At 50.0% G+C, this 13924-nt stretch overlaps 1 protein-coding gene across 6 annotated transcripts in view; it reads right to left on the bottom strand.

The window, feature by feature from the left end:
- Positions 1–13924, bottom strand: part of CDKL1 (cyclin dependent kinase like 1) — a 67938-nt gene that overhangs the window by 31192 nt on the left and 22822 nt on the right. For 5 of the 6 annotated variants that reach the window (XM_051822825.2, XM_051822827.2, XM_070053683.1 and 2 more), the window contains one exon: positions 720–841. In XM_051822825.2, coding sequence (XP_051678785.1) covers positions 720–841 — 122 coding nt within the window. Of the gene's footprint in view, positions 1–719; positions 842–2496; positions 2594–13924 lie in introns of those variants that run through there. The other variant, XM_070053682.1, reaches the window with a different exon arrangement.

The raw sequence follows: 13924 nt of genomic DNA, 5'->3' as shown, positions 1-13924 counted from the left end.
GAGAGAAAAGAGGTAGCAGGAGATGAAGAGGGAGAGGGAACACAATCACTTGGGTGTCTTGCCTGAAAACTTCCAGCCAAGGAGTGAGTAGGAGCTGCAATCAGCCAGCCTGAATTCTGCACACCCTGGAAGGGGCTACCTTCACTTGAGGAAGGGACGCTCCTCTCCTTTTTTATTTTTGATTTTCCTTCAGACAAAGGCTCTGTTAACCAAGCCTTCTTCTAAGGCACACAAATGTGCTGCGTATGCCAGAGAGAGAGAGATGTGTGTGAGATTAGTGGAGCCCTTAGAGTCACTCCCACCCTCCCCAGTAACAGCCAACTATGCCTACATCACTTGGGTTTTCGTCACTTGCAACCAGAGAAGTCCTAATTCCCCAGAACAGACACCCACGTTGGTTCAGATAAAACACCGTGCTTGTTTTAGCCTTGACCTTCTTATCAGCCACTGCTGTGGGACTCTTCCTTGAGTCATGGGATTGTTAGCATCCTTCCTTTTCTTTCCTGGCCACCCAGACCACATCTAATGCAGAGACAAGGCGATAGCAAAGTCAAGTTCAATTTGACAATGCTGCTGAGAGTGTCTTCATGAAAACGACTACCTGGGATCCCTTTCGCAGCCCCTTTGGTCCTCTCTCCGCTGAGGACCTGGACTGCAGTGTGTGTTACAGACACTGCCTTATCTTGATGATGCTTCGTGTGCGAGGCACGCTCACTTACCCCCGCTGGTGTCGGTCCAGCTCGTGGAGCACCGTGTGGTCGCAGTACTCGAACACCAAGTGAAGCCTCCGCTTCCTCCTGAACACTTCCAGGAGGTTGACGAGGTTGGGATGCTTGAGTTGCTGGAAACACACAAAGCAAGGTGCTCAGTCTGAGCTCTGAAAGGCAGCTGTAACATTACTCCAATGAAACAGAAGCACACTAGGGACAGGGGCATAGCACGGCATTTAAGGCGCGGTGTGGAACACGCCGGTCCCACACTGGCACACCTGGGTTTATTTTTCCCAGCTCTGGGTCCTGACCCTAGCTTCCCACTAACGTGCATGCAGGGAGGTGGTAGTGACGGCTCAAGTAGTTGGGTTCCTGTTCCCCATATGAGAGACCCAGGACTGGGCTTCTACCTCCTGGCTTTGGCTTGGTCCAGCTCAGACTGTTGTGGGCATGTGGAGGGTGAATCAATGAATGAGAGCTTTTGTGTGCTCTCTCTGCCTCTCAAAAAAAAAAAATCAATAAAAATATAAACTTGAGAAAAAAGAAAGCTGCTTGTCTGTTCAGAGTTTTACTTCTTGGATTGAAGGAGGCTGGAATGTCTCTCTTCCTCCTCTTCAGAGCCATTTGTTGGTAGCTTGTAAATGAAAAAATCTAACTCAGGTGGATGGTGGAAGCAAAGAGGAGCATGACAAGGCTAGGAAAGAAAGCAGAGCGGGAAGGAAGGGGAGACTCCAGTTTGTGCAAAGCCAGTCTTCCAGGCGCTGAGCAGATGTCCCTTCCCAAGAAGGTCTCCGTGATGCCCCCAGGTGGTTCAGTGCCCTGTGTCCCTTATGTCTCAAAGCCCTCCCAAACTATGCCTCTTTCAGAGTCACTCTATGACAAATACGCAACTTTTATTTGGTAATCATCATTCAGTTCATTGTTTCATGTCTTCTGGGTACACATGCAACAGACGAATTCAGTAGCATCTAAGAAACAAGGCATCGGGAGCTGTGTTCCCTCCTTGGCTGCACCCCAGCACACCAGGCTTTCCACACTGAGCTGTGAATGCATGAGTAAACACGCTCCCTAGCTGATGAAGCATTTTCAAAACAGAAAAACAAGGAAGCCTCTTCAATCAGACACAGCTGTCAAGTGTGTGTGGCGAAAAGGCAGCAAGAATGTTGGCTTTGGCAGAGAGAGATCTGGGAGTCAGCTTGCTGACCCCTCAGTACATAATCCCACCAGAAAAACTCCAGCTAGGCACTGGTCTCTCTTTTTTCATGTGCTAAGGAAATAGAACAATTTCACAGAGAAACATATCAATCATGGATTGCCTCTGGGGTACCCATCCTTGTTCCTTGCTCTAACAGATCACTATTAGTATCTGCTTTAGTTATGGTGTGATTTGAACAGCTGGCACATCTCTCTCCAATTCCTCTTTGATAGTGTTACCAGATTATGTTCTATAAGAATCTTGGAGTCATGTGTTACTTTGTCATATTAGCTTCCTTCTGCCCATTTGAGATATTGTTATCAAAGCACGGGACAGAGAATTTACCATCCTAATGATGGTTAAGCGTCTAGTTCCATGGTATCAAGTACAGTCATGTTATTGCATAACCATCACTATCATCCATCTCTAGAATGCTTTTCACTTGCAAAACACTGGCTCCCCATTGCCCCCTCCCCTGAGCTCTTGGTAACCACCATTCTTCTGGTCTCTATGATTTTGGCTACGCTAGGCTCCCCACAGAGGTGGAATGATACAGCATTTGTCTTTTTGTAAGTGGCTTATTTCACTCACCGTAATGTCCTCAAGCGTCATCCCTGAGTTAGCATGTGTTAGGATCTCCTTCCTTCTTAAGGCTGAATAACGTTGCACCGTATGTGTACGTCATTTGGCTTATCCACTCACGTGTCTCTCAGTGAACACTAGGGTTGCTCTCACTTCCCGGCTGTTATACCCAAGGCTGCTAGGAACAGCATTTTCATTTGCAAAACTGAATCTGTGCCCATTAAACAGTCACTCCCCATAAGCGTTTGCGTGACACTGTTTTCCACATTTTCACTTTTAAGCAGGGACCAGGCATCCGTTTGGTTTGGTTTGTTTCCCCCAGTTTCTCCAGGCAACTCAATGTGTTGCCAGAGGTATTAATCACAGGAATGCATGTATTCCCTAAGCGATAAAAGATGGGAGGAGAAAAACGAAGTTCTTGAACTGCATTCTGCAGCACTTCTGCAAGGGCGGGAAGAATAAAAGCCGCCTGCTAGGGAGACACTGAAAACATCGACTTTCTCATTTTCTTTGTAAGATCCCTCCATATCCTCAGGACGTAACATTCTACCTGCGGAGATTACACTTGGCGAAACAGTAGCAAACCTCCACAGGATCCTTAAGCCAGTATCTTAAGTCTTTTTGTGCTGCGGCACTGAAGTTGTTCAGGCTGGGCACTTTATAAAGGGCGCAGATGTGTTTTTGACTGTTCTGAGAAGTTCAAGCCCGGGTGCTGCCCTGGCGTCTGCTGAGAGCAGCTCTCTGCCTCCAAGATGGCGCCTGCTGTTGGGCTTCACACGGCCAAAGGCAGAGGGGCGAGGGAGCCCTCCCTCCACCCTCAAGGCCGGTTACCAAGAGAACAAAGCCCTCAGGCCTCAATCACCGCCCAAAGGCCACACCTCCCCCCACCCCCAAAGAAATCTTTGATTTAATGGGTACAAATTTCATAAGTACAGCTTTAGGAATATAGTGATTCTTCCCACCATACCCCCCCTCCCATACCTCACCTCCTCCCTCTCCAGTTCCCAGTCCTATTCTTCTTTAAGATTCATTTTTAATTAACTTTATACACAGAAGACCAGCTCTATACTAAGTAAAGATTTCAACAATTTGCAGACACACACACACACACACACACACACACACAGTGTTTGAGGGCAAGTTTTATAGTTAACTCTCATAATACAACTCACTGAGGACAGAGGTCCTACATGGGAAGTAAGTGCACAGTGACTCCTGTTGTTAATTTAACAATTAACACTCTTATGTATGACGTCAGTGATCACCCAAGGCTCTTGACATGAGCTGCTATGGCTATGAAAGGCTTTTGAATCCACAATCTCCGTCAGTGTGAAGACAAGGCCATTAGCAAAGTGGAAGTTCTCTCCTCCCTTCAGAGAAAACTACACCCTTCTCTGATTGTCACTTCTTTCCACTGGGGTCTCTCTCACAGAGAAAGCCACACCGCTTAATACTGTGCCTTCAGGGTTAAGCTTCAACATGAATTTTGGAGAGGCCAAGATCATTCCAACCATAGCAGTCCATTAGCGACATCTGGGTCTTAGAACAGAGGGTACCCCAAGCTATAAAATGCCACATTCAAGTTACTGTACCTAAAAGCTTTTCCCCAAAATTAACACTGTCCAGATGTCACAGGATAAAACTACTATTTTATTCCATCTATATATATATACATGTATGTATGTATGTATCTTCCTACCTACTGATAGCTACACACACACACACACATATATATATATATCAATTATAAATATGTTTGAGAAACAGAGAGAGACAGGCAGACACAGAGAGCTTGTATCTGCTGGTTCATTCCCCAAATGCCTACAACAGCTGGGACTGGGCCAGGTCAAAACTGGACGCTGGGAGCCAGAAACTCAACCAAGTCTCCCATGGGGGAGCCATCATCACGGCCACCCGGGTGTGCATTAGAGGAAGCTGGAGTCCCGAGTGGGAGGTGGGTACTGAATCCAGACCCTCCAGAGGGCACCCTAGCCCTCTGATGACTATTGCACTGGCTTGGATATCTCAAACAGCAAGCCAACAACCCAAGTCAAAGGGGCACCCAGCAGCTTTCTGACAGAATTAGCAAAAAGCAGAGGGCTCCTTTGGCTCCCAGATCTCAGCGGCCCCAGGCATTGCTTTCACTCTCGGTACTGACTCCACCCACAGACTTCGAACCTTAGAATCTTTTAATCCTCCACGTTCTGCATCTAGTCCTCGCTTGTACCCCCAGTCAACTTTTCAAACCCAAACTGCACACGAAACCGGCTTCAGTTCCACTGCAGTCCCTCACCCGTCTCTGAGTGCCAAGACCGGCACCATCAAACCTGCCACGTCCAAACTGGCAGCGCTCACGGCAGGGCACGGCTGCCGCCTCGCTCGGCTCCGCTGGCCTCTGCAGCCTCACCACCTCCCAACTCCTCCTCGACACACTGGATGTCTCTCACTTCCTCGGGCGCTCGTGCCCCACTCACCACCACCGCGGTCATGCGCTCTGTCCAGCTTCCCCTGAGCCACCCTAACACAGCTCAGATGCCCTGAAAGAGCTGTGACCTTGCATCCCACGCAAGGGGTACCTCCGTGGCAGGTGAAGGGCACTGTCACATTGGTCTGAATGGGACAATATGCACTTATTACACCCATCATGCCACGCTACTCTATACCTTTTGAAAAATCTAGATTCTCAAAGATAAAATAAACAAATGGGATTACCTAAAATTGAAGAGTTTCTTAACAGCAAAGGAAACAGTCAGGAAAGCGAAGAGGCAACCAACAGAATGGGAGACGTTATTCGCAAACCACACAACAGATAAAGGACTAACAACTAGAATCTACACAATGATCAAAAAACACCACAGAATCAAAACAAACAACCCAATAAAAAAATGGGCCAAGGACCTTAACAGGCATTTTTCAAAAGAGGAAATCCAAATGGCCAACAGGCACATGAAAAAATGCTCAGGATCCCTAGCCATCAGGGAAATGCAGATCAAAACCACAATGAGATACCACCTCACTCCGGTTAGATTGGCTTACATACAGAAATCAACCAACAACAGATGCTGGCGAGGATGTGGAGAAAAGGGGACACTAATCCACTGTTGGTGGGAATGCAAGCTGGTAAAGACACTATGGAAGACAGTCTGGAGAGTCCTCAGAAACCTGAACATAGCACTACCACAGGACCCAGCCATCCCACTCCTTGGAATATACCCAAATGGAATTAAAGGGGTGAAAAAAGCCATTTGCACCTCAATATTTGTTGCAGCTCAATTCACAATAGCTAAGACATGGAATCAACCTAAATGTCCATCAACGGATGACTGGATAAAGAAACTATGGGATATGTACTCTATGGAACACTATACAGCAGTAAAAAACAACGAAATCCGGGCATTCACAACAAAATGGAGGAAGCTGGAAAACATCATGCTGAGTGAAATAAGCCAGTCCAAAAGGGATAAATATCACATGTTCTCCCTGATCGATGGCAACTAAACGAGCACCTAAAATGATACCCATTGAAGTGAAATGGACACTATGAGAGACAATGACATGAGCAGCCCTTGTCTAGACTGTTGAGGAAAAACTTACTATTTTGTTCCTTTAGTATTTTTGTTGTTGTTGTTGTTGCTCGGTTTGCTCTACACAAGACCACTGATTGAACTCTGCAATCAATGCACAACCATTCTTAAGCGTTTAAAAATTAATAGGAAATTGATCTCTGTGGAACATGGGAGTGGGAATAAGAGAGGGAGGAGATATATAGGACGGCACATACTCAATCAGACCTACCTCCAATGGTGGAACTGGAAATGTGCCAGGGGATTTCAACTCAATCTTACCAAGGAGGCAGGTACCAATGCCAGCACACTTGGTAAAGAGACAAATATAAATACACAACTGATCCAAAAGATAGGGTAAGTGTCGAAGAGATTACACAAATAAGACCAGTGTAAGCAAATAATGAAAGATAGAATCAAAAGGGTTGAGAATGATCCTGCGGGGGAAGCAGGTCACACAGCAGACTCATAGAATGGCAAATGCCCAAAGCAGCACTCCTGCCTCAGAATCAACCCTTGGGACATTCGGATCTGACTAAAAGGTCCATGAGAGTCTCGCAGGCATGGAAAGCCATGACACGGTGGCAAAAAAACAATCTAAATGAAGGATCCTGGCGAACAACACTCCAGCAGAAGGATCAGGCCATCAAGGAGAGAGGCACCTTTCTCTGAAGGGAGGAAGGAACCTCCACTGTGATATGGCCTTGACTAAACAAATTCAGAGCTGGTGAACTCAAGGGGCCTCCATAGCCTAGACAGCTCATAGCAAGAGTCTCGGGTGATTGCTGACGTCATAAATAAGAGTGCCAATTGTTAAATCAACAACGGGAGTCACTGGGTTCATGCTCCCCTCGCAGGATCTCTGTCCTTAATATGTTTATCTATGAAACTCAAAAACAACACTACTAGTCGAACAATACCCTATACCTGGTTCGGTTGTGTGAGTGCAACCTGATGAAATCCCTGCTTAGTATATACTAAATTGATCTTCGGTATATGAAGGTAACCGAAAATGAAACGTGATGAAGGGGGGAGAGGAGAGAGGAAGTGGGTGAGGGGAGGGCCACGGGAGGGAGGGAGGTCGGGGGGAAGCCACAACAATGCAAAAGATGCATTTTATATTCTACTTAAAACTATTGGTTGAGCTCTGTAATTAATACACAATTACTCTTAGGTGTTTAATTAATGCTATAACTAGTACTCAAATAGTATTTTACACTTTATGTTTCTGTGTGGGAGCAAAATGTGGTAATCTTTACTTAACATACGCTAAATTGATCTTCTGTATATAAAGATAATTGAAAATTAATTGTGATGTGAAGGGGAAGGGGAAGGGAAGAGGGAGTGGGAGAGGGGAGTGTTGTGGATGGGAGGGAAGACACGGGGGGGTGGGGAGGAGGCTATTGTGGTCCATAAGCTGTACTTTGGAAATTTATGCTCATTAAATAAATTAAAAAAAAAAAAGAAAAATCTAGATTCTAATAACTGTACAATATTCTATTCATATAACATGTAGGTTCTTTCCAGTAATTGGCTATCTTTTTTAAAAAATTTATTTATTTGATAGGTAGAGTGATGGAGAGACTGAGAAAGAGATCTTTGGTCTACTGGTTCATTCCACCAAATGGCCACATTGGCTGGGTTGTGCCAGGTCAAAGCCAAGAGTCTAGAACTCCTTCCAGGTCTCCCATGTAAGTGGCAGGGACCCAAGAACTTGAGGCCACCTCCGCTCTGTTTTCCCAGGTATATTAGCAGGGTGCTGGATCAGAAGCAGAGGAGACAGAACTTGAACCAGTGCTCCGATATGGGTGGTGGATTAACACGCTGTGCCACAACACCGGTCCCCAGTCAATGGCTATTATAGATAAGGTTTTGATGAACAACTTAAAAGCTAGCTGGCCTTAACTTTGAATAAGTCAGTGAATTCTTCTAGACCTGTTTTCCATCTGCAAGAGTAGGAAGTTCAAGTGCAGCAGGGACATAAAGCACATGGGACAGTGTCAGAAGCATATTAACCTCCCTGTAAAAGTGAACTACTGAATCTTTGGAGTAACTCTATTTTTATTCAGCCCGATTTTCTCTATTCCTTTCATTCAACAGTATTTATGTATCTTTAGGTACACGTGGTACTGCACTGAACCCAAGGACACACACGACGTGAGCACTGTCCCTACTCTCAAGGAGCTGAGAGCCTGGGAGGGGAGACAGACACTTGGGAAGCAATCACAGATTCGACAAACGTGACAGCAGGTCAAGGGATCCTGGTCTGAGGGTGAGGGGCGGCCCAGCGAAGACGCCAGGAAGCAGCCGTTAAACTGAATGGTTCACTAACTGAGAAAGAAGTCGACTGGGCAGCCCTAGAGCCCCCGAAACATGGCGTCAGGGCTCTGAATGGAGATGATCGAGCCGCTTTCCAAAAGGATTGCAATATTCACTGCTCTGCTGGGACCACGAAGGCGCTGGTTTACCACACCACGGCCAGTTCTTCAGATAGCGTAAGGCTGTGATGTGGATCGTCAAATCTTCCTCCCAGCGTCTCCAGCCACACAAGCTGTCACATGATGTATAAGCTACTGTCTTTCTCTCTTTTAAAAATATATTTTATTTATTTGAAAGCAGAATGAGAGAGAGAGAGAGAATGAATGAGAATCTCCCACCCACTCCCCAAGTGGCTCCAACAGCAGGGGCTGGCTCAGGCCAAAGCCAGGAGGCTGGAACTCCTTCCAGGCATCCCACGTGGTGAGCCGCTGTCTCTTATCCTCCTCCATAAGACAACTTCTTATGATTTCAAATGGCTAACAGCATTTCTCAACTTCCTTCCAGAATCATTTTAATTGAGACAGGCGAATCTCCAAGTCTAAATGCTAACCAATGGTTGAAACAGTAAATTGTAAGTATTTGAAAATAAATTCTTAGCTCCTCCAGATGGCCAGGACTCCAGGTGATCAGGGCAGCTGAGAGCTGGTGCCTGAAGCCCCTGGCTGTCCCGGCTGTACTCAGGTACCTGACAGGCATCTGTGCAGCACCCAGCCTGCCTCACGCACCGCTCTAGGAACCAGAGACACGCAGGGGGGGAGACCGAGGACTCAGGCAGCAAACAGAGGAACAGCTACCAACAGGCCCTCTGTGTTCACCAGGTTAGGCCGCCTCAAGGAAACGGGCCCTGTGTAAGTGACCTTGAGCTGAGAGCTGAGGGTGAGTAAGGTGTGAGGAGACCACGGGCAGGGCTGCTGGCGGAGGGAGAGGCAACAGCCTTCCAGGCAGGGTGACTGGCCCCGAGCCAGGAGAGAACTTGGGCCACTTAAGAAGCCGAAAGCCAGTGTGGCGTGCAGTCCAGCTGGGAGAACTGGGGCCAGCTAGACAGAAAATAGACAGGTCCTGGAGGGCCTTGTGTTGTGGAGCAGTGGGTTAAGCTGCTGCTTGCAACACTGCCATCCCATAAAGGAGCTCTGGTTTGAGTGCTGGCCACTCTGCTTCCAACCCAGCTCTCCGCTTGGGAATGCACTTGGGAGAGCAGCAGCAGCAGTGCTTGGGTCCTTGCCCCCATGTGGGAAACCCAGATGGAGCTCCTGGTTCCAGGCTTTGGTCTGGTCCGGCCCTGCTGTTGTAGCTATTTGGGAAAAGAACCACCAGATGGAAGATTGATCTCTCTCTCTCTCCCCCCTCCCCATTACTTAAGCTTTTCTTTTCTTTTCTTTTCTTTTCTTTTCTTTTCTTTTCTTTTCTTTTCTTTTCTTTTCTTTTCTTTTCTTTTTTTTTTTTTTTTGACAGGCAGAGTTAGACAGTGAGAGAGACAGAGAGAGACAGAGAGAGAGAGGTCTTCGTTTTCTGTTGGTTCACCCCCCAGATGGCCGCTATGGCCGGCGTGCTGTGCCGATCCGAAGCCAGGAGCCAGGTCTCCCATGTGGGTGCAGGGCCCAAGGACCTGGGCCATCCTCCACTGCACTCCCGGGCCACAGCAGAGAGCTGGCCTGGAAGAGGAGTAACCGGGACAGAATCCGGTGCTCTGGGCGGGACTAGAACCCAGTGTGCCGGCGCCGCAGTTAGAGGATTACCTATTGAGCTGCGGCACTGGCCACTTTGCCTTTCAAATAATATACATCTTTTTTTAAAAAAAGAAATTTATAAGAAGTGCAATGGGAATCCACCGAAAGGGAATTCAGCAGGCTGTGATACGCTACCATTCAGGTTGTTGGTTGTTTTGAACTCACCGCAGCAGCAGGATAAAGGATGGCTTGGAAGAAGCAAAAATGGATGACAGGAGACCAGGCCAAAGCCTAGGGACAGCCGAGAGAGGACGGTGGCTTTGACCAGTGTGGAGTTGGTACTGTTTTATGTTTTGTTATCTGAATAAACAGGATGCGGTGACAGACCAGAGGCAGGGGACAAGGGTGGGCAAAGACACGAAGATTCGGACAATGGCGCCGACAGCGATGCTGCCACCAAGAGGAAGAGCAAATTTTGGGGAAGAAATGGCTGGGTTTTGGCCCCTTGAGTGGACAGGGGTCAGGGTGGCCGACGCTGGAGAAGCAGGGAGCGAGCAGGAGAGTAAGGAAAGCCACAGGCAGGTGAGAGGGGAGCAGGAGCGAGGGGTGAAGGCGTTCAGAGTCTTGTGCCAGCCACGCGCTGGATGGGGAGGAAGCAGAGACCAAGAAAGAGGTCTTCCAAAGACAAGAGACAACAGCACAGCGGGACACCTCGGGTGGGCGGACCCTGGAAGGAGGAAGTGGTGGGCGTGCCTGACGCTGCTGGGAAGTCGAGTGACCAGAGGACCAGGGCCGCAGCCTGCAGGACCGGGGGCATGCGACCTCACTGGGGACACAGCTGGCGCGTGGGGAGACCCGGAGCCAGCGTCTCTAACCACCTTCCTGCTCCCTTGGCTGCCTCCACCACCCTCAGAGCTCGCGGGTGGAACTCAGAGGGAGCACTCTGGGCCTGAAACCAGGCTGCGGTGGGTCCACTGAGGTCTGCACCGAGGGTGGGATCCCGGCTCCGACATGGGGAACACTTGCTTTCGTGAGGGTTTCCACGTCTCTGCTACCGCACTGAGGGGACTTCCTTAGGGACACGCAGAGGCACTGGATGAGAAGGACCAGGCAACACGCCGGGAGAAGGGTTTGCAGGCTTACTCAACAGGCGCTAACGTACAAGTGACCTTGCAAGGGCGCTCTACAGAGACACAGCTCAGGACTCGGTTAACCAGAATGCCTCCCCACTGAAGAGCGGGGGAAACCAAGGTCTCAGGCCTTGGTCATATTTCTCAGTACATTGCTTCATACCAGCTCAATCTTGGGGTGGGGTGGGGGGTCCTCGCAGGCCGTTAGCGCCACCTTCAGGTATGCTGTTCAGGTTTAAAGTTCGCACCTTTGCTGCCCTCTTATTTTGGTCTCCCATTTATTTTCTCTCTGTGTATTGAATGCCGACACCCCACATTTTGCTGCTAAGTGAAACCTGTTCTCTGACTTTAAAAAAAAGACTTGGTGTTGCTGGTGTTAAATTTAACCTGAGCTCTCCTTGGTTTCCCCGGCGGATCTGGGAACATTCCAGCTCACTCGTGGACACCTTCCGCTATCTGCCATCAGCCCTACGTCTGTGTCAGCCACCCAGGCTGTGATAAGCTCAGGCCCCACACCCTCGAAGGCCATCCGTCTGGCCTGCTTAGCTCACAGGATTTTTTTTTTTTTTTTTTTTTTTTGACAGGCAGAGTGGACAGCGAGAGAGAGAGACAGAGAGAAAGGTCTTCCTTTTCCATTGGTTCACCCTCCAATGGCCGCCGCGGCTGGCGCGCTGCGGCCAGTGCACCACGCTGATCCGATGGCAGGAGCCAGGAGCCAGGTGCTTTTCCTGGTCTCCCATGGGGTGCAGGGCCCAAGCACCTGGGCCATCCTCCACTGCACTCCCTGGCCACAGCAGAGAGCTGGCCTGGAAGAGGGGCAACCGGGACAGAATCCGGTGCCCCGACCGGGACTAGAACCCGGTGTGCCGGCGCTGCAAGGCGGAGGATTAGCCTAGTGAGCCGCGGCGCCGGCTAGCTCACAGGATTTTGAAGGCTCCTGTACAAGCTGCCAGCACCCACTGGTCAGGAAATGCTGCCTTCCAACACTGACGGGATTCTCTTGGAAACAAGGGTGATCCGACAGCTCCAGGCCGGCGGCCTCTACAGCACTGGCGAGCCAGGGCTGGGAGCTGTTCACTTTCCATGAGGCTCTGACACTGCAGCCACAAGAGTGGCCCTTGGTCACCACCCTTACATTACTGATTTGGTTAAGGCTAAAAGTAAAATATTTATGGACCTGTGTTTCTATCAAAAGTGGAAAAATGGGAGGCAGGCGCTCTTCTTAGCGATCAAGATGCTATGTCTAATATTGGAGTTCAGTACCTGCCTCTGGCTCTTGATTCCCGAGGAACCAGAAGCAGATAAACCCTGGGAGGCAGCAGCTGTTGGCTCAAGTGCTGGGATGCTTGCTACTCACTGGGAGACCTGGACTGGGTTCTGGGGTCCTAGCTTCAGCCTAACCCAGCCTGGGCTGTGGCAGGCACTTGAGGAGTGAACCGGCAGACCAAAGATCTCTCTTTGTCTTTCTCTGCCTTTCAAGTAAAAATAAATAAAAAAATAAAAACGTCTTTGAACTTGACTCTGGGTCTTAGTGACCTAGACTTGTGCAGTTGCCATTGGAGCAGAACGGAGCCTAGAGCCTGGCGCTGCTCTCACCTCCTCCTTGCCCTTCCCAGGGACTTCAGGGCAGCGCAGCACAACCCAGGGCCCCTGCTGGGGCTTTGCCCCCTTCCCTGTTCCCCACTCCTGCTGTCTGGTATCACTTCCCCCAAAAAAATGCCACTGTCTTTTGTCTCAGACACTGCATGGGCTGAACCTGCTGCTCCCAGCGCGGGGCATGGCTTACAGAGTTCAGGAGGGAGTTCTGGGACCAGGTCAGCCCCCACCCCACCCTCACCCCGTGGCGGCTGGGGGAAGGGGGCCGGAGGAGGCCTTGGTGGGCTGCAGCTGCAGCTCTGCTCTGCTGGGCTCCGGGCGAGGTGCGGGCTGCCTTACTCGACTGGTAGTTAGGAGGCCACCGCAGGAGGGGGCCCAGGTTAGCTCCCAGTCCACTGGAGGAGTCAGGGGCCCAAGACGAGCTCCTGCAGCCACAGGATCCCGAGCCGGAAAGTGGTCTCCAGATTAGAAAAGCAGCACAGCCACAAAGATGACAAGACACAGCCTCTCAGCCCACGCCCACCCCCACCCCGGGCTCTTTCGCCAAAGTCAGGGCTATGGCGGGGAAAGTGAAGAATCCTGGGATTGGAGTTAGGGACACCGGTGGGGGAGCAGCTCTGAGAGTCTGAAACCTCCAAGTTCCCTCTGGGCCACGGGAGGCGGCGCGTACCCTGCTGCCCTCGCGGAGCGCCTCATTTTAGGAGGCAGCCTCAGATGCCCCACTTGATGTCCCCATGAGAGAGGGATGTCAAGTACTGCGCTGACACAGGCTGAGGGGGTGGTAGGTCCCCTTCTGTGGGGGGGTTCTGGCTGGAGCAGCAACCGTCCCCAGAGAAGGATGAGACCCCGAGTCCTAACGGTGCTGCACCATGCAAGTGGTGCACACACGGCTGGGCAGAGGGAAAGTTGTGGCCGTGGCAGCGCTGGCCCATGGCCTGGGGCTTAATTCCTCACAAGGATTCCTGGGGACAGTCCTAAATAGGTTGCTGGCAGAAGCCAAGTGGGACATGTGGGGATGCGCTCAGCACCACGCCGAGAAGGCTGGGGAACTCCAGGGGCTGGGATGTTAGAGGGAAAACAGGATGGGGGGGCGGCAGAACGCAGCCGCTGGCCGTTTCCTTGGAAACAGCAGGAGGTCACCGGCATGGGCTTGCATCTTGCG

The sequence above is a fragment of the Oryctolagus cuniculus genome, chromosome 12, assembly GCF_964237555.1.
Source record: "Oryctolagus cuniculus chromosome 12, mOryCun1.1, whole genome shotgun sequence".
Taxonomy (NCBI): domain Eukaryota; kingdom Metazoa; phylum Chordata; class Mammalia; order Lagomorpha; family Leporidae; genus Oryctolagus; species Oryctolagus cuniculus.
The sequence above is the reverse complement of the archived record's forward strand: the minus strand, read 5'-3'. Positions and strand labels throughout refer to the sequence as shown.